At 43.9% G+C, this 25,167-nt stretch overlaps 2 protein-coding genes across 6 annotated transcripts in view; one reads left to right on the top strand and one right to left on the bottom strand.

The window, feature by feature from the left end:
* The window catches only part of Liprin-gamma (liprin protein kazrin), a 35,210-nt gene that overhangs the window by 2,273 nt on the left and 7,770 nt on the right, over positions 1 to 25,167 (bottom strand). For 2 of the 5 annotated variants that reach the window (XM_043210470.2, XM_017235238.3), the window contains exons 2-13: positions 21,334 to 21,364; positions 10,413 to 10,477; positions 9,894 to 10,220; positions 8,579 to 9,155; positions 6,234 to 6,425; positions 4,499 to 5,401; positions 4,373 to 4,433; positions 3,890 to 4,089; positions 3,724 to 3,830; positions 3,281 to 3,668; positions 3,024 to 3,185; positions 2,782 to 2,926 (exon numbers count right to left, since the gene is read on the bottom strand). In XM_043210470.2, coding sequence (XP_043066405.1) covers positions 2,782 to 2,926; positions 3,024 to 3,185; positions 3,281 to 3,668; positions 3,724 to 3,830; positions 3,890 to 4,089; positions 4,373 to 4,433; positions 4,499 to 5,401; positions 6,234 to 6,425; positions 8,579 to 9,155; positions 9,894 to 10,007 — 2,849 coding nt within the window. In that variant the 5' untranslated portion in view covers positions 10,008 to 10,220; positions 10,413 to 10,477; positions 21,334 to 21,364. Of the gene's footprint in view, positions 1 to 722; positions 1,970 to 2,781; positions 2,927 to 3,023; positions 3,186 to 3,280; positions 3,669 to 3,723; positions 3,831 to 3,889; positions 4,090 to 4,372; positions 4,434 to 4,498; positions 5,402 to 6,233; positions 6,426 to 8,578; positions 9,156 to 9,893; positions 10,221 to 10,412; positions 10,478 to 16,086; positions 16,251 to 21,333; positions 21,365 to 25,167 lie in introns of those variants that run through there. The other 3 variants (XM_017235241.3, XM_017235239.3, XM_017235240.3) reach the window with 3 other exon arrangements.
* On the top strand, positions 11,900 to 12,576 carry LOC108121256 (uncharacterized). The gene is made up of 2 exons (XM_017235246.3): positions 11,900 to 12,477; positions 12,532 to 12,576. Exons 1-2 carry the CDS (start codon positions 12,000 to 12,002, stop codon positions 12,537 to 12,539), a joined length of 486 nt encoding a protein of 161 aa, XP_017090735.1. The 5' UTR covers positions 11,900 to 11,999; the 3' UTR covers positions 12,540 to 12,576.

Consider the following 25,167-nt stretch of genomic DNA (forward strand, 5'->3'; position numbering starts at 1 on the left):
TAGACAGGACACAGACAGATTGGAGATTTTGGAGATTGGTGAGTGCGTGGAGGCGGGGGGCACGGCAGGCAGAGCAACAGAGATAGCAAATACAGAGCAAGATAGAGATAGAGGCAGGCACACACAAGTACACACAGATACAAATTGGTGTGTTCGTTGGTGGTTGTTGTTGATTGTTGATTTAATTAATTGCATTATATTTTGGTATTTTGTTGTTGATTTGTTGTTGTAGATGTTGTTGTTGTTGTTGTTGTTGTGTTGTAGAATCGTGTGAAGACATTCAAGCATAGTTAGCAACAACAACAAGCCGTTGATTCGATTACAATTGGAAATTGAAGAGGTAACAATATGGATGGAAAAGCAAGAGAGTGGAGAAAAAATATAGGAAAGATTGAAAAAGAAACGGGACAAAGACAAAAAATCTGGTTAATCAATGTTGGAGAGTTACTTTTCAAATAGATTTTGATATATTGTTCGTATCGATAGCATAATTAACTACTTGTAGCGTAAACAACAACAAAAATCAAATAAATATCTATGGTGAGAGAAAGCCCCCGAATCAAAAATGGTACAAAAAAGTACAAATCGAAAAGAACAGAGTTTCTAACAGACAAGAAACCATCAGCCAGAAATGTATCTTTTTTTAAAGCCTTTTGTTTTTTTCTTTTTTTTTTCTTTTAGTTCCAATCACACTTACGATCGATATAATGTATTTGTATTCATATGACAATGGTTAGACTAGGTCAAGCTACTTAGAAACATTGATAACACATACATATGTAGAACTTGGATTCGTGTCGTGTGACATTTGTGTGTTTAAGAGAGATAAGCTACTTAGTAAGCAAGTTTTACTTACAATTGACACTGTAGTTGCAAAATTGCAAAAACCAAAACAACGACTTCTTAGAGAAAACTTATTGACTTATGGGAGAGAGTCCTGCGGTCAAGCAAGCCCTCAAAAGTATGCTAATATTTCTTAAATGCAATTCAACTAACTAAATTATCCATATAATCGTACAGTTTTTATTTAACTTTGGACACCTAAACTTTTCGTTTAAATTTGTTAAAGTTTTTCGCCAACTATCCATACAATGTTTCGTGTGTCTTTTTTGTTTTTTTTTGTGAAACTTTAGAGACCGCAGGACCAACTCACTTAAAGCGCCTCACAGTATGCAACAACAAACATGGACTAAATTAATTAACCACGGTAATGTACGTAGATGTATGTGTATGCTCGTGTATGTATATGTGTTCATGGACTCGTGTTTGTGAATGTGTGGTCATGTAATTGGTCTTTAAGGTTCAATTGTGCGTTGGTGGCTGTCTAACCGAGCTTAGTCCCGAACAGGGGGGAGCTCCCTGTATCACAGTGACCTAGTGTGTTCCAGGCTAGTAAGCTGCCTCTATGTGTGTCTTGGTGTATGGATGGCATTTTTAATGCAAAAAACTTGACTATTTTTAATAACTCGATTACATTGACGAAAAAGTCTTAATCTTGTAACTACATTAAATGCTTGACTTGTAAATCAACCTAATTAAATGCAACGTTAAGCGCTCCTCGGGGAGTCAATATCAATATTCGGATATGCAAAGCTTGGACACATGTTTTTTTTTGTTTGGTTTTATTTTGTTTAATTGCGTGCTTTCCTATATTCGATGCCTAAAGCACTTAATTGTATAATGTATGATTGCTAATCGAACCGTGATTATTCAACTACGCGTTATGACAAAATGACTAGCGCTGTGCCCCAGTTATTGTTCTCTCCCTAATGTTATTATCGTATCATCATCATCAGCTTGGCTAAACAAATCAGTATGAATCCCATTTAAAGTTTTTTTTTTTTGATTTTGAATTTTTTGTGTTTTTTTGTATTATTTGTGGTTCATGCGGATTTAATGGCCCTGCATTTTGGCCAATTGTCTGGAGGCTTCCATTTGAAATTCTTCCATTTGGCAGTAAATAATGTATCTGCATTTTGGAAAATATAGAAAATACGCGAAATCGGTTTTTGGGAAAGAAAAGAGAGAGAAACACCGCCATTAGTGGAATTTGCTTTTTTAGAGCATATTTTCATACATTTTTCTTATAAGTTGTTATCTTATGAGATTGTCTAAGACACGTTCACATGATCAACAAAGAAACACATTACAGTATTATCTAATAGAAGAGACCGTTACATACTTATGCACGAGTAGACAGATAATGATACAGAGATATGACATCGCATGAGGTTTGGTATGAGTTTCTCTAATGATTCGAAAAGTTCGAGTTTCTGCAGCCATGAGATGGGGAAGAAAACAGATGGATAGTATATGCATATAAGAAGCGGCTCAAAAATTATCAAAGCACTAAATCTATAAAGGCCTGAGATGAAGATGAGTGTCGTGTGTCTGCTAATGTGATGATGAGAAGCAGCGTGATTATGAAACAATAACTGATTAGCTCCCACAACAACAGTATGTATCACCTGACAAATAATGAGGATGGTGTCTAGAAATTAATAGTATCGGGAGGGTTATATAAGCGTTACGAGGGAAATGGAAATACAAAAACGGCAATAACTCAATCAAAAACAAAGACAACTCTAATCAAAACGCTGTATTACGCTACATATTTATGTATTCACATTTCACATGTCAGACCCGAGGGATTACACAAAAAGGATACTCGACACACGCAAGGCACACAAAGAAACACACACACACTAGCGCACGCTGGCACTCAAACACACACCCATACAGAAGAATATCCTGTAAAGGATACTCCCTCACTAGACTTACCGAGCAGGCAAAATAAGCGCATCGAATTCCGTGTTTAGATGTCGCCGTATTATGTTTTTCGAGGGGGGAATACCCAATGCCGTGGCCATGGTGTCACCGGAAAAGGATGGCTCCAACACCACCAGTCCGCCGTGCACTCCGCTGTCTGCAAGTGGTTGATATTAGAGAGGAGTGGGTCAGAAACCGCAGTAATTGCAGCCATGAATGGCATAATCAAACGGCAATCGATATGCCAAACGCACCCTTCAAATTGTCGGCGTACTCGCCCAGGTCGATGGATCGCACCCAGCGGATGAATCGCTGGTTTGTCCAAACAATGGGGTCCGTGTCCACCGTCTCCGATTGCACTCGGCGCATGGCCAGCGTCTGTCTGTCGTACTTGACGATGCGCAACACGTGGATACCTGGCCAGGGAAAGGTAAATAGAGCAAGGCATTCGGTAATGAATAGTATTAATTAAGGTTCGAATACAGAACTCTAGGACTCTCATAATAATTACCATGCACAATGCTGGCCTGATGGAACTTCCGTGTGACGCCCAAGAACTTTTCCAGCTCCTTCTTGGAGAGCGTGTCCAGCATTCGGGCATCGACCAGCGACTGGACGAACGGCTCCGCGTACTGGGGCAGCCCGATGTCCGGCAGCCACTCGGAGGCTACCCAGGTGTGTCCCAGTTGCGTGATTAGCGGATATCGGACCAGTTCCGGTCGCCGCTGCTCCTCGATGGCCAGCCGAAGTTTTTTACGATGCATGGGATGGGCCAGACCCAGTCCCGCCTCCAGCTCGACGTCATTCAGCTCCAGCAGGACTTTGCCGCTTTTTACATTCTCCGCACACCTGGCACTATACTGGGGCATACCAAGAGCAACCTCCAGCCAGGCCAGGACCTGAAAGCATTCAGGATTGGAGAGTGCTTTAAAGGAAGTAAATTATGGAAAATACCTGTGTGGCACGCCAGCGATCGATGGGCAACTGTGAGGCTTCCCTCAGCAGACGCAGCTTCTCGGCGTAGCCCTCCTCCGTCAAAGGATTCCACGAGTAGTCGGCGTCTGAAAGGGATTTATATTTAAAAATGATTGAAAATCATAGATTTATATCTCCAACTCACATTCAGTCACTCCGTCAGCGGAAAGGGCCTTACTCTTATTTCGAGATCGAGCAAAGACCCGGGATATACTTCCCCAAGTACCACCGCGACCATTGCGAGCTCCCAGAGGGCCACTCTTGCTGGCAGCTGCAAACTTCCGACTTATTGCACCACCACCAGGGCCTTCGGGATCCACCGGAGAGCCCAACTGCTCCACCGACCTATTAAATTTCCAACATAATTAAATGATATTTAATAACCACACTATGCCATTAATTTGGGCTTGGAAACTATTGTAAAATAATCTAAACCAATGCCATTTAATGAGGTTTCAGGGTTCATCAGTCATTTAATGGCATCTGACCAGTTTGGTAGATTAAATTAATTCAGTTAGTTGCACAAGTTAATTAACTATGAGGTTAGAGTTTACTAAATGTGTTTTGCCAGAGACCGTTGTCACCATCACATATTTCAAATTATTTTGCAGAATTTCAATAAACATACCTGGAGTAAGCCGCTGAATTTAATGGAGATAGTGTGGGGCTTCGTTCTTTGGGGGTTCCAACTAGAAACATTTAAATATTAATAAGCTTTAAGCTTAAAACATAATTAAAATGGTAACCCACTCACATTGATACATATTTTGGCTGGACACTAGCGAGATGCTGTCCGGATCCACCGTGATGCAGGGGCCGTTGTCGCAGGTGCCGTCACTGAAGTTCAACTCCCCGCCGGTGCTTTCGCGATCGCTGCTGTTCCTCAATCCGGAGTCATTCGAACAGGAGTTCCTATCCCCGGCCGTGGCTCCGGACCCGCCACTCAGACTGCCACTGAAGGCGGACAACGAGTTGCCACGCCCACTGTCTTCGGTGGTGCCCCGGATGCCGGCCAAGCCACCACCCATGCCGGAGCCGGCCACCATTTGGCTGAGCATTCCGGATGCAGCGGAAGGTGGTGTCAGTGGGGCGAACGAGTGGAGGCTCTCCTGGTCGGAGAGGCATCCTGTCAGCTGTCGCCGTGCCTCCTGGAGCTGTTCCTGCAGCCTCTGCAGCTGGAGGTCTCGGGAGGAGAGTTGCTGGGCCAAAGCCAGAGAGCGCTCCGCCTCATCCCGAGCCTGTTTAAGAAGCTGGAATCTCTCCCGGTCCCGATCACCAGATATCTTGGCATTGGTCGTTTCCGTTTCCCGAACTCGCTCCTGATAGTTCCGGATAAAGTCGCGCAGCTCCTGCTCTTTCTCCTGCAACGAGGCGCACAGTTGCTTCACCTGTCCCAGTAAATCGGATTTATCCGTTCGGAGTTTCTTTCGCTCCAGTCGCATGGTCAGGAGCTGGTTCTTTACGGATCTCAGTTCAGATTCAAGGCGCTCGATGCGCTCTTTGGCGGCAGATCCTTCAGTGGATCCACTTGCCTCTGTTTCGGGTGTGGCATCCACACCACCCACGGCTCCATCTGTGGAAAGTTCGAGGAGTCGCCTCAGCCGAAGTAGTTCGGTATTGAGACGGTCATTCTCCTCACGAAGCTTCATGGCGGATTCTGGAAATCGAATGGAAACTAGTAAGTTATGGAATAAGGATTCTTGATCCTGAGGCAGGATTCTCAGCTACAGCTACCAAGCTGCGGTGAAGCGATGATCGCAGAAGGAGTGCAAGCCAGATTAGCATTCTTTTAATGTCACAGAAGTTCAGTTTTTCCATTAAATTACACTTAAAAACAAATTACGAAACTTCTGTGACATCCAAGTTGAAAATTGGAAACTTTTAGGAATATATTTTCGAAATAATAGCGACTACTAACTGGCGTACATGCCTACTTTACGATACTCTACTCATTAGCCATAATGCCATCCTCTAGCCGCCCACTACCACTACCGGTTAGCGATTCCCTTGCATTTGTACACGTCTCCCCGGCCAAGTTTCGAAACTAAAATGCAGAACTTAAGGAATGGGAAAACTGAAGCAATCTGTAGGGCATACAAGGAAAGTTTCAGGACCAGCTGATGCCTCCTGCCGAGCGTTTTAATATGCAAAGTGGGGAACTGAAAACTGGAAACTGAAAACAGAAAACTGAAGTGAAAACTGAAAGGCAGGGCGTGCAATCCGAAACACATTGAAAGTTTTGCAGGCAAACTGAAAATCTGTGTAATCATAACTTAACCAGGCCAGTGCAATGAATTGGCAGGCACTAAGCGGATGAATTGGTAGCCAAGTGCCAACTACTTTTTGTGGGAATCTGGAAATCTGGGAGTCTGAGATAGGGGGGACATGCGGGCTAATTGTGATGGTGATGAGATGCCATTGCTGCTTCAATTAGGAATACAGAGCGGAAATGCAGATGGAGATAAAAGTTGGGCAGCACAGGAACTTACCTGATCCGGGCAAATGGAACCTTGACTCGTCGTTGCGATTGCCGTCGCAGGACTCCTCCAGCAGGAGCAGGGCCGCCGAGGCGGCGGAGGTCGGCGAGTGCGGCGGTCCCACCATATTCATACTCAGGGCCAAAATGTCCGGATCCGTTAATTTGGCAATCGAGCACACATCGTTGGCATTTCGCTTGTCGACTGGTTACGGCATTGTTCAGATACAGATATATAGATACATACATAGATGGATAGATGAGGTAAGGTGGTAGGTTATAGGTGGATGGGGTGGGTAGTTTAGGGATAGGCGGACATTTTCGGGTTGACCCAATAAGTAGTTCCAAACAAAACAAATAAACAGCAATCGCAAACAACAACCACAACAGCAATAGTATAAGAACAATGCCAACAAACGAGGATAATGGTAAATGGGGCTTGTCTGTATGCGTGAGTGGTTTTATGAAACGAGTTTTGTATGTGTTGGTATGTTTAACAATGAGTGTGTGCGTGTAAATCGGACTGACTGACAAATAATCCCATACCATATTATACCATACCATACCATACAGGTGGAAAAGGTAATGGGGACAGGACGTGCAGGACACGAAATTAGATTTCCTCTCGAATCGAAAACACAATACCCCCAAAACGTACAAATAGGATTGAAAAGTAAATAAACAACAATTATAGCAATCGAAACAGGAAAATGAATTAATATTGATTTTCGGTACATTAATCTAAATGCAAACGAGTCAGCGAGTAATGGCAGGAACAATGAATTCATAAGGATGCATTTACGGGGGAGATGAGCAATTCGATTATCTATTTATTCCCAAAACATCATCATTTCCCCCAACCAGCTTAGCCCAGCCCAGGTCACAAGTTCAGCCATGTGAATAACTGATGATGAGTCTAAATTGATTGCGCACACACACTGGCACACAAGGACACTCCAGGATAATCATTAATACACAACAACAGGGCTATACACGTGGAAATGATTTTCTTTTTCCATTTTTTTCAGCTTTTGTGCTTATTGATTGTCAGCATGGATTTATTTTCCGGCAAAGGATTTATATTAAAATTTAATTAGCATTTAATGCTTTGCATAAAATCATTATTAAATGCATGTACACATATTTAAATTGAGGTCGAAATGAATTTAATGGTTGGAACTTTATGGCCACTGTTTGCCAACCAAACATCAACAGTTTTAAAAGAGTCTGACTATTTTAAATCCCAAAAATAACACAAAAATAAAACCCTAAGTGGAGGCTGTTAAATTGAGATTCGGGTTAGAGCTCCACTCAGTTTAGATTTTAGCGTTTAAGTTTTCCAAGCCCAACTCGACCGCAACCACTTTGGGTCTACACCAACTTTTTCACCTTCCCGCCAACATCAGAAAAGGGAGATCCAGAGCCCCGACCCTCTGCTTCGTTGACTTTTGAACTGCAGCACTCAAAGTGAAATCGGGTGGGGTTGGGGGCCATGGGGAATGGGGTGCTTCAACGAAGGCCATTACCATCCATTTGTCAGATTTTTGAAGTGTACATCACTTTGCCATTCTGATATAATCCGATGCGTTGGCCAGCCCAGCCCGGCCACCAAAAAAAGGCACTTTGCCTGCAAAACTAACCCATGGCTCTTGGATGTTGTGTCTGTGCGGTCAACCCAAAGTCCGATGTTGCCTTCCTCAAGTCTGTGGCTTTAATCTCTAGTTGTTGCCACATTTTCATTTTCATTTTCATGACACAGCCAGCCGCCATACACACAATCTCATAGCAATTACATTAAAAACTGCAACTGGATGGCAACTGCAATATTTAACGCATTTCTGGGAAGCGAGGAATTAAATCAGAATCAGAATTTTGGTTTGAAAGGATTCAATCAGGAACGCTGATTTAATTCCTCTCCCTGGTCCACGGGTCCTCTTCGGGGGGGGGCAGTCCACTTTTCCCATTCCCATGGTGGCCAGCATTTGCTCATTCATGCCACAAAGATACCCTGCCCCGTTTCCCTGGACCGCCTTCCTTGGCCCGCAGCAATCTGCTGATTGCTCTCCTTTCCCCCAGTCGTTTACACATTACAAATGCATTTGCATACACTGGGGGAAAAAATCAATCGCTTTTAATTATGGATAGTGTGCGATCTTCACTTTCTCTTATTGGGAATATATTTTGGTTTGAAGAAAAAAAACGTTTAACTTTTTGGAGGCTTTAAATATACGGAGGAAAAAGTATTATATAGTTAATGACTCTTCTCTTTTTTCATTTATTACTACTTTCTCCCTGTGTGGACTTACCCACACCCCAAGTCATACCCAAACTCAAACACACTCTCTCCCACACACTTACCTGCATTCAGTGCACCAGCGCTGGAGGGGCTGGGTCCGGACCCGGACCCGGAGACGGTGGCAGACCCGGAGCCTGCCGGCTGAGCCAAGTGACCTGCGGCAATTAAATTCGAGTTATTCGCATGGATCATGGCTGTGTGACTGGAGTTGCCGGTGCCATTCGGTAATTGCTGCTGATGCTGTTGCTGTTGCTGCTGCTGATGTGTCCCAGCGGCAGGTTCTCCTTTCCCAGGATACGCTGGTGACCTGTGAGGCTGCTGCTGTTGCTGCTGCAGTTGGAGGGGCTGATTGTCAGCGGTCATGGGTGGGGTGAGGGTCTGGTTACTGCCATTCGAGCTGGCCGGCGATGAGCCGCTCTCGTTGCTGGGCGTGAGGTCTCGTTTAGAGGCCAAAACCAGTGGTGAAGGCTTGACAGGAGCTCCACCACCGCCAGTACCGTTTCCCGCTCCACCTGAGGTCGAGGCAATGACAGAGTTGTCCAGCGAAAGTAGCGGCCTTATGGGCTTGTTATTGTTGACCGAAGCCGTCTTCTCCTTTAGTGTTGTGACCAGTGACGAGTCCAAGGATTTCACAATTTTCTGAAAGAGGTTGTTAAATGAAATTGGAATTAAAATGAAATGCATAAATAGGATTAAATTAATGGCATAAGAGAGATAAAAGCAAGACCATAATTAATGCTAATCAGGATAGTGCAGGAATAAATCAAACACATCTATTTAACATTTATTTTAAAGCGTAATTTGGCCAGAGGATATCACTCCTTGACACACTTGCTTTGAAAGTCGAGAGAAGTGGGATTTGGAAATTAGAGCGTTGAAATGAAATAAACACTATATAGACCTACTAATAGCCAGAAACAGATAGCAAGAGGCGGATGGCACAGAGAGACAGAGATGTAGAGCCCAAAAGTTGTCAATTAGTCAATGAGGGATGCAAATTGAAAGGAATTTTCTGTTTTTTTGTTTGTTTTTCAGTTTCAGAGCAGGAGTGGAGCAAGATGAAGTGGTGCGCCAAAAATGAGTAAAAAGAGATAGCTTTGTGGAGGAGAGTGGCTAGGTGGCTAGGTGGATGGGTGACTGGATGACTGGGGGGCATGCAGCAGGCTTCCCATTCCCCAGACCCTGAAAAAAAGCAATGAATGAGGTCCAATTAGGTTAAACATCAAGTGCGGATTCGTTTGGGAAATTGCTTTTTGTGGTGCAGGCAGAGGTTCCAGTACGAGTATCTTTTCAATGGGAGATGGGTGATGAAATGGAATGCAAGGCAAGGGGATGTGGAGGTGGAATGGCTATCTTCGGGGTGCTGGTTGTACTTACGGATTCGCCCAGCTTGTGCAGCGAGGCGTTTATGCGATCCGGATTGCGCGGCGGCGGCTCTGGTGGCTCTGAGGCTGCCATCGTTGGTCCGGCAGCAAGACCGTTGATTTGCATGCTAACCACCACCAATACACCCAAGCGCACAGGCACCACCGCACGCACACACACCCACGCACACTCGGGCACTCGGGAGGGACTCACTCAGAACTAGAACCCACCGGAAATCGGGCGTGTGAGTGGGCGGTAAGGATGATCTCGAGCTCTCTCCTTGATGCCTCAACTGCCACAACTCTGAACTAATCGATGCTCAAACATTCTGACTTGGCACTACACAGAGAGAAAATTAGCACAATATCAGTTACAAGTGGCCCATCTAAAGCACTCATGTTTGGCTATTAAAGTTCCAATTCGTTCAAATCAAATTAAAAATAAAAACTAAATGGGATTAACGATTCTGAATAATTTTGTTTTGTCTCTGTGTAATGGCCAAAAAGGCCTGGGAAGTGGGTCAATACGTACGCTGAGCTGGAGGTCCCTCTTGTACAGCAAACTCCCATTCAATTACGAGATGTCCTGCGAATATCCTGCAAGTAAACAAAATGGAAGCGTTTTCAGTCAGAATGCTAGCTCTTTTTTTTTTTTAGTTTGGAGTCTAACTAATTTAGTGCACAGCCCCACACAAATGGCCATAAAAACTGAGAGGTTTTCGAGTCCCCGACGGGCTTAGTTGTTTGTTAGCATGTCGGCCATAAACCACCATTTTGGTAGGTTTTTCGGGTTTAGTTTTTTCTTTGCAGTTGCATGTCAACGCTCAGTTCTCGGAGTCTAGTTCTGCAGTTGTCACTGCAGCTACAGCTGCTGTTTCAGCCGTTTCGGTCTGTTTTGGCCCGGTTCGGGGCTGCAGTAAAAGTTAAATTACAGCCCGGGCGGGCCTTCAGCTCCGAGCTGGCTGGCAAGAGTCTTAAATGGGCGGAGTGACAGCTGTTAACTGGGCACGAAGCGTGTGACAGGCCGGGGAACTGCCACATGAAGTGCTTGAAACTTTACCCGCTTACAAATCATAGGTGACATGGCATAAGGTTATCAGTGCGAAACATCATAAGCATTCAAGAGTTTAAGCAGACAACTGCTTTATTAAATAGAAACACTTTCCAAGAACCAGCCATTTCTCTCAGTTTTCTCTGCTTTTCTAATTAAGCACACACTCGTATGTATTCAAAAAGTCCCCTCCATAAGCTCAGCAAATATTAGCCAGAATATTAGCATACTCCCAGGCCAAAAATTACCTTTTCAATTGGCAGATCTGCCTCGAAAGCTCCCCCAACCACGCAGGTACTTTAAGTTTAATCCGCTTTAAGACCTACAACTACCACAAAGGGTGACCAGGAAAATATGTTGCGGTCATGTTCTGGCTTCATGTTTTTCTTACATTTTTCCCTAAAACCCCTGATCCAAATGGATGGATGGCTATGCCCTATGCATATACCAGGACCTGGTCCAGCACCAGGCTTAGGGCCAACAGAAGCGACCTCCGCTGCAAACTGGAATCCAACTCCGAAAGCACCTTGACGACGAGACCACAAACATTTATATTAAAGTAGCAACCCGGTAGCCGTAGCAGGTTACGGGCCCAGGCCCCAGACCCCAGACCGGGTTGCGGGTGGTGTGGCAGCCACACTAATGTGGTGTGCGCCACACACTAGGAAAACAAACTTTAATCATAATAATAACATGGAACTTTTGCGTTACATCCGTGCCACGAGCACAGATGAAGTTCTCTGGAGTTGCACTTTTGTCGGTGGCAGACTAAATATGAATAGGTATTTACGAGAATGTTGCACACAGACAGGCCGCAGATAGATATAGATGGGGCCATGTTAACTTAACCCCTGGCTGCCCCCCTAGTTCCCCATTAACTACCGTCTGGTGCTTGTGATTTTCCACAAACTTGCAATATTGTGTGTTTATTTTAATTTAAAAAAAGTTTATTTTCTAAGGAATTAAGCAACCAAGCAAACTTTTGGAACAATGTAGCGCTTGGCATTTCGCTTTCCTAACCTTTATTCGAAGCATAATCAAAATTTATCCAAAACCCCTTTCTAAATTATGAGTGTCCCTGAGGTAACCGCGCGGGACTTGCCCGGCTCCAGCTCCTCGGCCTTCTATGTTCACTTCCAGGATCCGGTGAAGGATCGTCCGCCCGTCGACCTGCAGCTCAAGAACCGCCGTCCGTCGCCACGTCACTTGGCGCGTCGGCAGGCGGCGGCGGCCGAGCGTCGCAGCGCTCTGGAGGATCTCAAGGTGCAGGAGCTGTCGGTCCGCTTGGCCAAGGTGGCCCTCCTGACGGACCGACACCACCGGCACACCACACAGACCTGGCTGGAGGCCCGGGATCGCATTAGCCGCGACATGGACGCCCATGTGCGCCGTCGTACGACCCAGATATCGAAACGCCTGAAGAACCTAGTGGAGCACAACGACGAGGTGAAGGCGCGCAAGGAGGAGGCACGGCAGGAGCGGTTCCTGCGGAAGCTAGCCCACCTCTATGAGGTCAAGACGATGAGCACGATTTCGCAATTTTGGGGTAAACTTTAGGACTAAACACTACACAGAGAGAAATTAAATGCGTCTTTTCTAGATAACTGAGGGACTGACGAGTGGGAAGTTTTTATCTCACAGATTATGCTTCGGCTTTTCACTTTCCAGCTGGGGCAAGTTTTGTTTTGTGTTAGGACGCTATTTTCCGCTTAGAAAGTTTCCCTGTCGAACTTCCAGATTCTCGCTGGAGTCCTTGTCATCGACATAGTTGCAGCAAATCGTTTGCCAACTTTGCAACATGGCCCGTTCCCCGGCTTTTTCCAAGTTAACTTTTGGGGCTTTAAGTTGGTCCAGGTTGTGTCCGGCAATTTGCATTGGAATGGGGCCAGCACAACGTTGAGTACGTAAAATTAGTTACAATTTGTGTCGAAGCCGAACAAATTAGCCTCACCAAGTGGCATGGGGCAGAGAGAGTGGCAGGGCCATGACTTGAAAGCATTTCTCCAGAGGCTGTCGGGCGTCAAAGGCAGGGCCCGATTATGTGCACTCAGCTGCAAGTTTCTCTGTACACATATATCGAGTGAAAGCAAACGTGTTGGCCGTTCTGGTCGTTCTGGCCAACTAAGTGCTTTCCCTTTGTCCAGGAGCATCTTGATGCTCCTCCAGCGAGTTAACAGTGGGAATGTGATTTCAAAACTGGGAACTGGGCACTGCAAACTGGGAGCTGGGAGCTGGGAAGTTCAGAGCTAGCACTTGACCTGTTTTCGCTTTACTTATTTGATTTGTGGCCTGCCGGTGACGCTGCTTATGCCGTTGCCTTCGCATTCAATTAAACTCCAGGCTCTTCTGTGTGTGTCTCTCGGTGTGTAAGCAATTTAGTTGGGAATGGAAGATTGCCCTGAGAAGTGTGCTTCATAAATTGGTTTTTATATGGCTGGGAGTGTGTGTGCATGTCTGGCTTTGAGGATTTTATCCTCTCAAGAATATATGTATATAAAGATTTATGAGAGGAAATATTTGGCATTTATGGCAAATATTTTAATAATATAAATACATTTATCAATTTTTACTTGCCACAAAAGGCGCTTAGGTAAGCACAAATTGAAAATTTCAATAAATCCGATTCAGGCACTAATCAAAAGCTTGAGCTGCTCTCGATGAAACACAAAATGGTATGCAGTATTTGCTTTTGCAATCGAATTATTCAACCAGACATCGAACTCTGCCCTCGAAATTGGCCATGACAGGGTCGACATATGTATTCCCTCGGGCAATACCGACTGGCGTGCCAATTGACATTGACAGTGGCACGGGAAATTCAATGAAAATTAATAAGCTGCTTTAACAGACTCAGGCCGCGGGCCAGGCAGGCATTGAAATCCCAGCCACCGCATGGCATGCCAAGTGAGAATTTAATGCCCGATTGACTAGCAGGACGACGTCCTGACAGCTATCATGAAGGACTCGATTGGCAGGCCACGATTGAAATGCAAGCGGACAAATAATTTCCAAGTGACTAACTTTATTGGACATCTGCATGGCATGCAGTGTGAGTCATTACTAGGCCTCAGGATATACTATATAGCTTAAAGCTTAAAGAGTATAGATCCCTTGCATATATTTCTCTTGGTGTATTGACCACTCCTCTCTGGCTTTAGCTCTAATTTCCTGTATGACTTTTTATCCCTTCTCGGCTGGGGAAACTTCGATCGAATGCCTGGAATGTGTGAGCAAAGCAATTTCCCATTTCCCTACTGGCAGAGGAGGAGCCGCATAAACCATCCTGCCACCGCCGCTTGCTCCTTTGCAGAGCCCCTTGTTGCCGCAAACTGACAGCAATCAGCTTTGCTGTGGCATGGAACGGCGCCAGATAAAGTTTTGTGCCGAGAAACTCATTTAGTTTGCAATTAATTAGTGGCAGCCGGCAGAGCAAAGTTGAATTTGTGTTTTTAATTTGACTAAATAGATGCAGCTACCCAGCTCCGGCTGGTGTACTATAGTTGTAGTTGCAGTTGCAGCTGAGAGCGTGTTGAACACAACGGATGAGGCGTTTAAGTACGCGGCGGGCGTGGCTAGTGGTAGAAGTTTCTACTCTGGTTGGAAATATTTTCGCTAGGCGCGAAATGTAAATGCTTGACCCAATTGGTAGTGGGGTCAGAACAAAAAAGTGCTGTTTAAAAAAAAACGAAAAAAAGCAACCACCAACCGCCGACAACAAAATCATTTAAAATGTTTTTCACGACGGAGGAGGGGTCTCTGAAAGTTTTCCCAGGAGGTTGGGCGAGGACAACTTGAACACAATTTGATAACCTACATTTCGGGGTGTACTTTGGGGTCTGGGATGTGGGGTGGCAAGGATACAGTTCATGTTCTTGGCATTTTTGTTGCTGGTCTTGGCAACATTAAAAATTTACACATGATGAGCTCGAGGCAGGCGAATCAGGCTGGGCGCCAGCAAAGGAGGGTGCGGGGATTTAGTGCAAAAGTGGAACGGAGTGTTTCCTCAGTGTCCTTGAGCTCTTGTTTTTATTTGGTATTAAGAGCATGTCAAGTGAGTCTGGCAAAGGCGTAGCACGAGAAGAAGCTGAGGCGGAGGCAGCTGGCTAAGTGAGTTTTCGTTGTTATTGTTGTTTTTTCTGGTTCCTTGTGACAGGAAACGGATGTGTGCGTAAGTCTATATGTGGTTGTGTGTGTGTGGCACGACGGGGCAGGACTGTCTCTTCCTTTTGTGGGCTGGGAAAGTCTTTAAGTCTTTTGCCTTAATAGCTTTCAGTTTTGCGACTTTCCTGGTCACGGCTGGGCTTTACTTGGTTCCCGTCCATGTATTCAACCCCTTTTTCACCTTTCTGAACACAAACACACACACGCCCAAGCCCACCGTCATCTTTTCCGTTCCCCGTGAGTTATTGTCGTGCGATTTATTACGCGACGCACTGTTGGTGGTCCCTCCTCACGGCCCACACGGCGTATGCGTTACGTGCGGCCATGTTATGTGCAATATTCACCCTCCGCCCTGTTGGCCACCCCATCCCGCTTGATTTATTCAACCAGGTGGCATACTTTTGACCCATAAGGCTGTGATTTAAAGGCTGGAAAAAAATCTCAAGCCTCCAGAGAGTGAATTAAAAAGGCAACAAAATAATAGTTTGTTTCTCTCGGTGCATCGCCAAAGGATGGTTTAATAGGTATCGTGTCTGGCGACAATTACAGGTGTTGTCATTATCAAGTGAGACACGGAAATTAATAAAGATTTATTCAGACACAACTCTTTAAATATATTTATGCGCATATTCTGATTATTCATTCATAAATCCCTAGTTCCCGCAAATCCCCAATGAAAAAGTGCGTAATTCTCGCCACAGATTATATTTCCCTTTTGCGCTCCATTTTGGGGGTGAAGCTATAAAAAACGACAACAAAAACAATGGCGGCTGAATAAAAATGCCAAAAATTTCCCTCTTTTTACACAGACACACACGCAATAGCAACAACAACAACAACAATAACATGGGCACAAATATTGACCGAATTTCACACTGGCGTTGAAATTTCCTTTTTTGGTTCAAATCTGTTTTTGTTGCTTTTGTGTTGTTTTGCCAATGTCTGTTCTGTTTGTTTTTGTTTTTGTGTTTACTGCGCTGCAGGATAAAATTACCTCGAACCTCGATTTGGCCGGAAAAGCAAGCTGCGCCACGTGGTCAAGTTAAAGTCAATGTCGGATAGTCCTTTTTTTTTTGGTTTTTTTGGTTCTGCAGTTTCTGGCTTTCTAATTTGTTGGACACGCTCTGGTCGAAAGTTTTTGGTGCGCTCTTGTTGATTTTATTGACACGCACACTCACACACACACACACAGTCACATACACACACTCACTGACAAACACTCACGCACGAGTCCTTCGCCGAGAGAGAAAGGGGAACTGCGATGGTGTTGGGGTGGAGAGGACAAGGCTCTGTCATAGAATATTACTATCAACCGCTTGGAACGTCTCACTTGGCGAAATTCTCGAATGGCACTGAGCAAGAGTCCTTGGCATTTGGCTCGAGTACCGTTTTTTGGCGGCGTCCCTGTGACGTCACAAAAAGCTACAGAGAACTAGAGAACTCTCCTTCCACCACGCATGCGCTGGGGTAAAAGCTCGGGGATCCCTTACCCCATACCAAGGAGTGCTCTCCAGAAACCCGACCTAACCATGGACAAGTGTTTGTTTACGTTTTCACGCCGAAGCATCCTGCCCAAAAAGGGCTCTTCCGAATCCTTGTTGCTCCGCTCCGGAAAAACGAAGGTCAAAGTTTGATTTACCCAACGAATTTACAAAATTGCATTGACACCCCCAGCTTGGGTACAGCCCATACCTCTGGTTGTGCCACTCCATTTCCAATTAATCAGCAAAATAAATTTCTGCTTTGGCGCTCTGAAGCTCAGGAAACCACAAAACATTTTCTCGACAATTTCACTTTAGCTTAAATCAGTCCTGTTGTTTCTGGCCACAAAGCAAGAGTTTCCTCTAATGAAATAGTTACCCTTAGCCCAGACATTTTGGTGGTTAGGAACAGAGAAAACATTGTTTTCCGAAAAGCCAGAGGAAGTATTTACAAAATATGCAAGAACTACTAAGAGATTCAGACTTGGGGGCACTATTCGCACATTTGAGGTTGCCCGTGGCAACTCCAGACTCTATACATCATAAATGTAATTCAATCTTCAGCAGACTGTACTTACAATTGTGCATTGTGTTGTCATTTTAAACAAGAAGCGACAATGGCATTGCCGGTTTTTGAGAAGTCTGTGGCATTGTAGGAACATTTAATTATGAAAGTGTGTGGCAAGCAAGTCACATATTATTCGGCTTTAATTTCATTTTAAATATGCACTCGAAAAGAACACTTGTTTCTCATATTTCCTGCATTTTTTGCCATTAAATTAAACCCATAATTCGACTACAAAAGTGCTTCATCGAGTGGCATATCAACGTGGAGTAGCAAACATGGCTTAAATAGGGTGAGAGCATATTATCCTGTAAGCAGAATTTGAACCTAGTAAGCCCTCTACAACTGTGTTGCACAATGAAGTGTCATTCATAAATAGGAGTGGCAGACGTGACTAGCCGCTGCCACGTACACCGTTTGCACCTGACAGCATCGGACCGATATATCCTGCCACCAGGACAACAGGGCATGTAGTTGTATTTATTGTGACTGACAATCATTGTGTTGGCTTTGTGTCTGCCCCCCTGTCTGCGGATATGTGGCAATGTGAAGTGCAGCCAGCAGATAAGCACACAGGCTGATGCTAATAAAATGTTATCAAATGAACGTCAAGTTGCTGGGCCTAGTCGGGCTTATCCTGGCAGACGCCATCGCCGATAGGACATACATTGACATCCAGCTGAACACAATGAGGAACAAATGCACAACCCTCCACACACATCGATTCCTGGCTCAGTTCATTCAACTTCCATTGTAGGCCTAGGAGGCACTAGGTACTCTTCCTCCACTTCGGGTCTCCAGGACACAAGACGTTCGATGGAAAAACGGAAGCTCGGAGCACTATCTGCCACAGGTGACGCGTGAAAATTCCACAAGGAGCGATGCGAGGAAGCGAGTCTGCTATGCAATTTCTCGCTTTGTCGTAACTCAACTGCCATTGACAGCAAAGTGTCCCACTGACAGTCACCACCACCCATCGGCAGTATCCGGCATAGCCTCAGAACCAAGGAACACAACTTCAACCTTTGCTTTTCAAGTACAGAGGGAAGTAGTGAAGCTGATTTAAATAAGATATTTATACCCGCTACTAAGAGGATAAAGTTTCATCAGAGAAGTCTTCTAAAAAGAATTTTACACAAATTCTGAGACGATTATGATAAAGACTCCAAAATGTATTACCATATATTATTTTGCAGTGTCTCCTTTTTTTCAGTTTTCGTGGCCAGTCGTTTTGTCAAGCCAAGCGATTGTGGGCATGGCACTGTCATTGTCCTTGGCTGACATCCGCATCATCCTTATAGCTCACGAACTGCCAGTCGGAATAAAAATGAGAAACTGGATAGGAAAAGGATGGGCGTGGGTGTGGCGCTGTGGGGCTGCGGTAATGCCGAGTAGAACGAGGATGTTTATCAATGCTTTACGCTTATCGCCGTCAGCCGCCGCACTCAGACAAGTGGAAACTATACAAGCCCGGCAAACAGAATGTACTATAAAGGAGTACTATGCGAAGTATATAACAAAAAATACAAATAAAATAAAAGGAAGCCGGATGCGTTGGCTTGACAACTTATTTCAACATCTTGTTATTGTCGCTGTGGCTGCTTCCTATTTTCATTTATCGCAGTAAACTTTTCCGCAGATGGCACTGGCAAAGAGGCAAGTATCAGGAGAGTGGTACGGGGGTGTCGCCAAAGTTTTCCCAATACTTTTTGAAGTCATTGTTGGCCCCGGCTCTGTGTGTGGGCATATGAGGCAATATCTTATTACAAAATATTTGCGTTCACTTCTAGTTATTGAAATTCGAGCAGAGTTCAAAAAGAATACCAGCTGCAAAAATATATATTTCGAAATTGAAAAGCAAGCTGAGATGTCTGGTTCCTCTGATGTCTAAACTGGCAAGAAGGGGCTAGACGAAGTAATGCAACCAAATCAGCTTACAGATGCATTGATTACCTCTATTAGGGTTCTAGAGATGGCCAAGTAATGAATCGAATTAGTATGCAAATGTCCCTGAGAGGACAAAAGGAAGGATACCCTTTCGTTTGTGTTTGTGTTTATGCTTCTCCTGGCCATTCTACATCCTGTAGACTAAATGTATATGTGCTGGAGTCTGCTCTGTACTACCGGATGTTGCTAAACGGTTTATCGCACTTGCCACTGAACATTGAGGAAGAGAGAAAGAGAGAGTGCGACAAGGAAACTGCGATATATTATTAATGTCTATTATAAGGCAGACGAAGCCAATGCGGCGTATGCGCATTTTTTTGTATATTTTTTATTTCGTTTCATTCGCTTGGTTTTTATTACGGTCTTGCCCCGAGGCAACGACACATTTCCAGCAAATGTTTCTCCATTTATCCTTACATCCTTTTTCCCTTTGCTGGGCTGGGGGTTTGGGGTTCCGGACTTTAGCGGTTTTCGCCCGGACTCCATGGCAAGTTCCCGAGCATCGCCCAGCATCGCTTAATAAGTTTTTATTGCCCCATCTCACGCCAATTGGGTGTTGGGTGTTGGGCGGACGAACGTGTCCGGGCAGCGGTCGGGCAGATAATCAGACCCAGTTTCAATTTCAATTTCGGCCACCTGGCCACACCCCCATTTGGCCATTTTCGTTTGGCGGCAATTAACACGGCCAAATGCCAGGAATTCTCTTTGGTTTTGGGCAGATTATTTAACTGCGGTTGATTTGCGTGCCCGTGGTTATAGCGTGAAGTTATGCAACAAGAAAGGCTTAAATGTTTAACATCATTTTGCAGCGATTAACTCAGCTGCTCTGCTGCTTAATTGAAAATCGTGCCAAGGATACATAGTATGTGTGTTTCAGGATATATGTAGCTTACAACTTGGTATCAAATCAACCGGAATGTCCTCTCTCTCCCTCCGTAAACCCTCGGAGGAATTTGTAGTTTCCTGCTTTTTTATTCATGGCCCAAATATTTCGTTCATATTCGCAATTTTATGGCAAAGGGACGTGCTCCCATGAACAGTTTATGTATGAGTTGGCACTGCCATCGATAAATCTTCTTCGGAAGTAAAAAAATAGACGAGAACTTCAGAGGAAAATAAATAAAAACAAGTTAAGCTACTTTTGTCATACCAGTATAAGGAAAATAACTACAATTCCAACATAAATATAGATGTTGAAAAGTAGAGAACGAAACTAAAAATGGAGAAACCCTTCAATTGATGTTCAAGGAATTTTTCATTTTAATTGGACTTCAATACCAGACAGAACGTTTAATCTCTTAATAGCAATTGCAAGGAGCTTACAATCAGAAGGAGTGCAAAAATTATTAGTGGCTTAAATAAGTAAACAGTTGTTTAAGAATTATTTAAGAGCAATAGTTTTTGTAGCTCAACAATTTGTTGGCACTTGCCGAGGACTTTCTTCATACGGCAACTGTTAATCCTCAGCTTCCTTGGCTCCATCAAATCTTTATGAATACTTTCCCCCCAGAAATGAACATTGTAAACTCTGCCCCATAAACCCCCAGCTCGAATGAATGAGCACACAGAGAAAAAAAAAGATGGGGAGAGTAGCTTTCACCATCCCGAGGGGCAAGACTTCCAATGGCTTTGTCTGAGGCAAATTGCTGCCGTAAAAGCGAGTCCGGTAAGCGGCGGCTTACCATCAGCCGGGTACCCGGACTCCGAATACGGATCCGAACAGCGACCTGCATGCACCCAAATGCACTTAAGATGTCACACCGAACTGCAACCGCGGTGGCAAACAAAAGCCACATGTGCATCCCTGCCACATGGCCGCTCCTCACCCTGAAATCCGCCCCTTTTTGGTCCCTTTTATGTGGCACCATAACTTTTTCCCTTGGTCCGCCTTTTTCCACTTTTATGGCTGACCAGCGATTAGTTCATTCCTTTCACACTTTATGGCCGAAAGTAATAGAGAGAAAATACGAAATTGCAGGGCTAACCCCAAACTCCGCTGATATTGATCAAAGCCGGTGGCATTTCCATATTCCCAGTCACCAGTCACCATCCAGCACCATCCACTTTCACTAAAAGCTTCCACCACAAAAGAAGAAGTGCCCGCATTTGCTCAGCACTTGACCAAGTATTTTCCATTCGGCAAAACTTACGGCTTGAACCAGTAACCCATATGCTAACTCCACTTTATTCCGTTCTATTCCACCCCGTTTTAAAGTATTTTTCCACTGCCTAGTTCCAATAAACTTACCAGCCAATAAGCGTTCAATTAGTGACACTCTCTGCAAAGAAAGTAATAAAAGCAAATATTAGTTTTCAGTAAACTGAACAAAAATGAATGGTGAGTTATGAAATTAAAATTTTAATAGCAACTTTTATAGCAAATACCGGGTATAAATAGCCTTTTATTTGGCTCGTTTCAAAAATATATTGCATACCCCAAGGCGCACGCCTCAAACCAAATTCAATTCCAGAAAAGGCGACCGAGCACAGCTGCCTGCATCGGGCAAAGAGATTAAACTTGTCTGGGGCCACAGCCCAGGACTTATTCGAGCCTTCCTCGCTCCTTGGCTCCTGCCCGTTTCTGGTTCTTGTTCCTGTTCCTGTGGAGCCTTGTTTTGCGTTTGTGCTGTGTTTTAATTGGGTTTTCTGCCATATTAGATTTCAGATTTGCAAGCCTGCCAGCAGAATCGCAGAGACTGCAGCCAAATGCAAATTTTTCAAAGAAATCTGTATGCAAGATGCAGTTGGAAGCTTCCTAACAGCTTTGGTAATCAGTTACTTCAGAGTTTAATAGAGTTTAATGCTTTAATAGATTTTCCATCATTTTAGCAAAACATTCACATAATTAAAATCATAACCAGTCATAAGCCAAAACATATAGTTTCAAGTACTAGTTTCAAGTCTGTGAGCACAAACCTAATTGCCCTTAATTCTATTTACATATTTTCAAAATTGCCACTTTAAAGCTCTTCCAGTCTGTGGAGCGCCATTAAATAACGAGTTCCACTTACACAAAGACGGACATAAATTGCCATTAAATTTTGAGTAAATATCGGCAGAGGGAGAAGGGCGTAACTGGGCGAGGAAAACAATTCCCTCGATGCAAATTTCATGCTGTGGAAACTCAATCAAAGGAAAGGCAAGACAACCAACTCACAGATGGGAATTTTTCTGGCTTTTCCCTTTTCGGAATGCGAATTTCGAATGCCTGCTTAACCGCACTCAGATACTCAGATACAGAAACAGAAACAGAGAGACAGACGACTGTAACATTTGCATACGTTGGCTTGGTATGTACACACGAAATGCAGTCATGAATTGAAATGCATATTTCGAGAACGCAGCCTTGATTTCAAATGCGTTCGTTCCATCGAAGTTTGTGCAGAAAATAAGTCGCAACTGCCTCCTCTACCTGTTGGCACAAAAGTTTATGCCTTATCCTACCGCTTTGGTGGCATTTAATGAGTAGCTTCCCAGTATCAACATCAACATCATCACCGTCATTACCTCTGCCGGATCGTTTCTTCGTGTTCATCTAACCATCCGCTGCACCGTCATCTAATGCCACTTTGTAAGTGGTTATTTAGCGTAAGTAATGCAATAAGTCTGTTCGTTTTACCTTCTTTATATATACATATATATAGAGCCATCCATATATATCCTTCTGCTTCTCGTAATCCTCGGTGTCTGGTGCCACCGAAAAAAGCCAAGAGGAAGGCTTGGGCACGCGGTGCCCGTGCCGGAAAACTATTTTCCACGGCTGGCAGAGTAGAAGATGGAAACTGCAAAGTGAATTAGCACGAACTCGAATGTGAATGGGAATGAAAGCTGCAACCTGCACTACCAAGAACTCTAATTCATTCCATAGAATTTTAATTGGCTTCTTGCCGAACGAAAAGTTTAAGCTGGAGTTAACTTTTTCCAGGTGTTTTTCAATAGTTTTTCAAACAAAGAGCAAATGTTTTCACCTTTTTCCTTGCATATTTTCGTTTAAGTAACTTTCAGGGACAGAGATCCGAGAGACACTTTATTTCTTCATGGCCATTTAAACTGGAAAAGTACTTCCTTTAACTTGAAGAGTTAAAGAGTAAACCTTAACCAAACATGCTTGGCTGTATATTAATTAATTGAGTAATTATCTAATTGGTTGACAAATTGATACTCGAACCTTGTTGGCTAATATTTAGTTACATCATGTAAGACTTAATCAAAGTGAGACATGTTTGTTAAACGGAATAATTGAAAGTTAATACGTTTGCTCATCGATGTAATTAATAATTCCCTTGGCGAATGTAATCAGTTAACTATTGTTATGGGCCCGTATCGAGCTACTGGGCAGACAAGTAGAATATTATTGGGAAATAAAAATCAATTTAAATTCAGAGACCACACCCAGAAACAGCGATAGTTCCATTCTGGCCACCGAGAGACAACTGTAAACGCTCTATATATGGCGGCCAGTCAATAGGAAATCATTTGGTAACGCCGACCAGAGGCGTTACTGGACGGGGACCGGGGACCGGGGACCGGGGATAGTGGGCAACCCGACCTGCCATAAAGAGAAACAGCTAACCAAACGCGTACGTGACAATAAAACGAAATGTGTAATAGTCGCTGACATCGGTGTCTGTGGCAGTGGCAGAAGCAAAAAGCTGACAAACAGGCGAACAGATGGAGCGGCAGCTCCAGTGCCTCAGCAGCTCACGATGCTCTTTTTTCGCGCTTTTCCTACATGGTGGATGAGGGGCAGAGGCGGTTGAGGAAAAACTAGCGAATTGCAAATGCAATGGCAACTGCAAGTTGACAAATTTATTTTCCATGGCGATGTCAGGCAGCAACGGAACGCGACTCGAGTGCAAATGAGTAAAAGGAAACATAACAAACATTTCGAATGTGGCAAGTATTTTGCAGGGATGTGGCAAGGGACATGGAGAAAGCCAGTCTTGAATGTTCAGAATTTGTCGCATTGTAGCAAAATATATGACACAAACACTGCAGAAAATGGGAATAACATTGTGACGTTGAAAGATGGCTTGAGGAAAAATATTACTCATACGACTAGTGGGTTTCTAAAATAAAATCAACAAAACAAAGAAAAAAGAAGGAGAAATATATTAAATATATTATAAATAAAGTTATTTTAGGGTAAAAAATAAACAAAGCAAAATTTTAAATTGATTTTAAACAAAATATTACTCATACGCCCCACAGACCCACACGAATTCTGCCTCAAGGAGCAGTTTTTCCGATAATTGGGTTTCTGCAAAATATTACTCATACAACTAGTGGGTTAGTTTAAAGAAATAAGCTTCAAATGAACAAGATTTTAAAGACACAAACGAGAAATAAACTTAAACAATTTGAAATGAATTTATTTTGTCTTTAAACTTTCAATTAAACAAAAACTAGGAAAATATTATTCATACGCCCCATAAGCCCACAAAAATTATTATATCTCCCATTAAGTAGTTTCCCCTTTCAAAGCATAAAAGCAAAACATTTATTTAACGGCTAACCACATTAAAGCTGAAAGTCTCTGAGGATGAAATAAAACGCAATTGTTTCCAGTCTAAACCAATTAATATTGCATTTGACCAAGACATAGCTCCAGCCATAACTCTCTTCTTTTATCTCTCAATTCTCCGTTTCTCCATTTCTCCACACCTTTCTCTCTTGAAACTTTCTTGTTTTTCCTCGAGACTACATGAAAAATGTATTGCCACTGCAGTGGGGCCAAGGTTGAAAGGTAAGCCAGCTACCCAGCGGTGGGAATAAGTTCCTGGCCGAGACCATGACTTGGTTCAGCAGACAGGCACGAATTTAATAAAACGAGAAGCTAGCTACAGGACAATCCTGAATGGCAAAAAAAAGGGAAGGAAAGCCAGGAGGCAAATATGCGAAACATACGAGCGGAAGTCGGGAAAATATGCAGCCCACTTGAGGTGTGTCCTCTGGCAGAGGGACCTGTTGCTCGAATGCCACTCGCACTTGAATCCAATCGAAATTGTTTAGCGGAAGCTAGGGACACAGGATACGGGATACGGGATACGGGATATGGGATATGGGATATAGAATACAGGAC

The sequence above is a fragment of the Drosophila bipectinata genome, chromosome 2R (assembly GCF_030179905.1).
Source record: "Drosophila bipectinata strain 14024-0381.07 chromosome 2R, DbipHiC1v2, whole genome shotgun sequence".
NCBI lineage: Eukaryota > Metazoa > Arthropoda > Insecta > Diptera > Drosophilidae > Drosophila > Drosophila bipectinata.

Bases quoted from the DNA above. Each gene is read 5' to 3' on its own strand.
- LOC108121256 (XM_017235246.3), top strand. From the start codon at position 12,000: ATGAGTGTCCCTGAGGTAACCGCGCGGGACTTGCCCGGCTCCAGCTCC.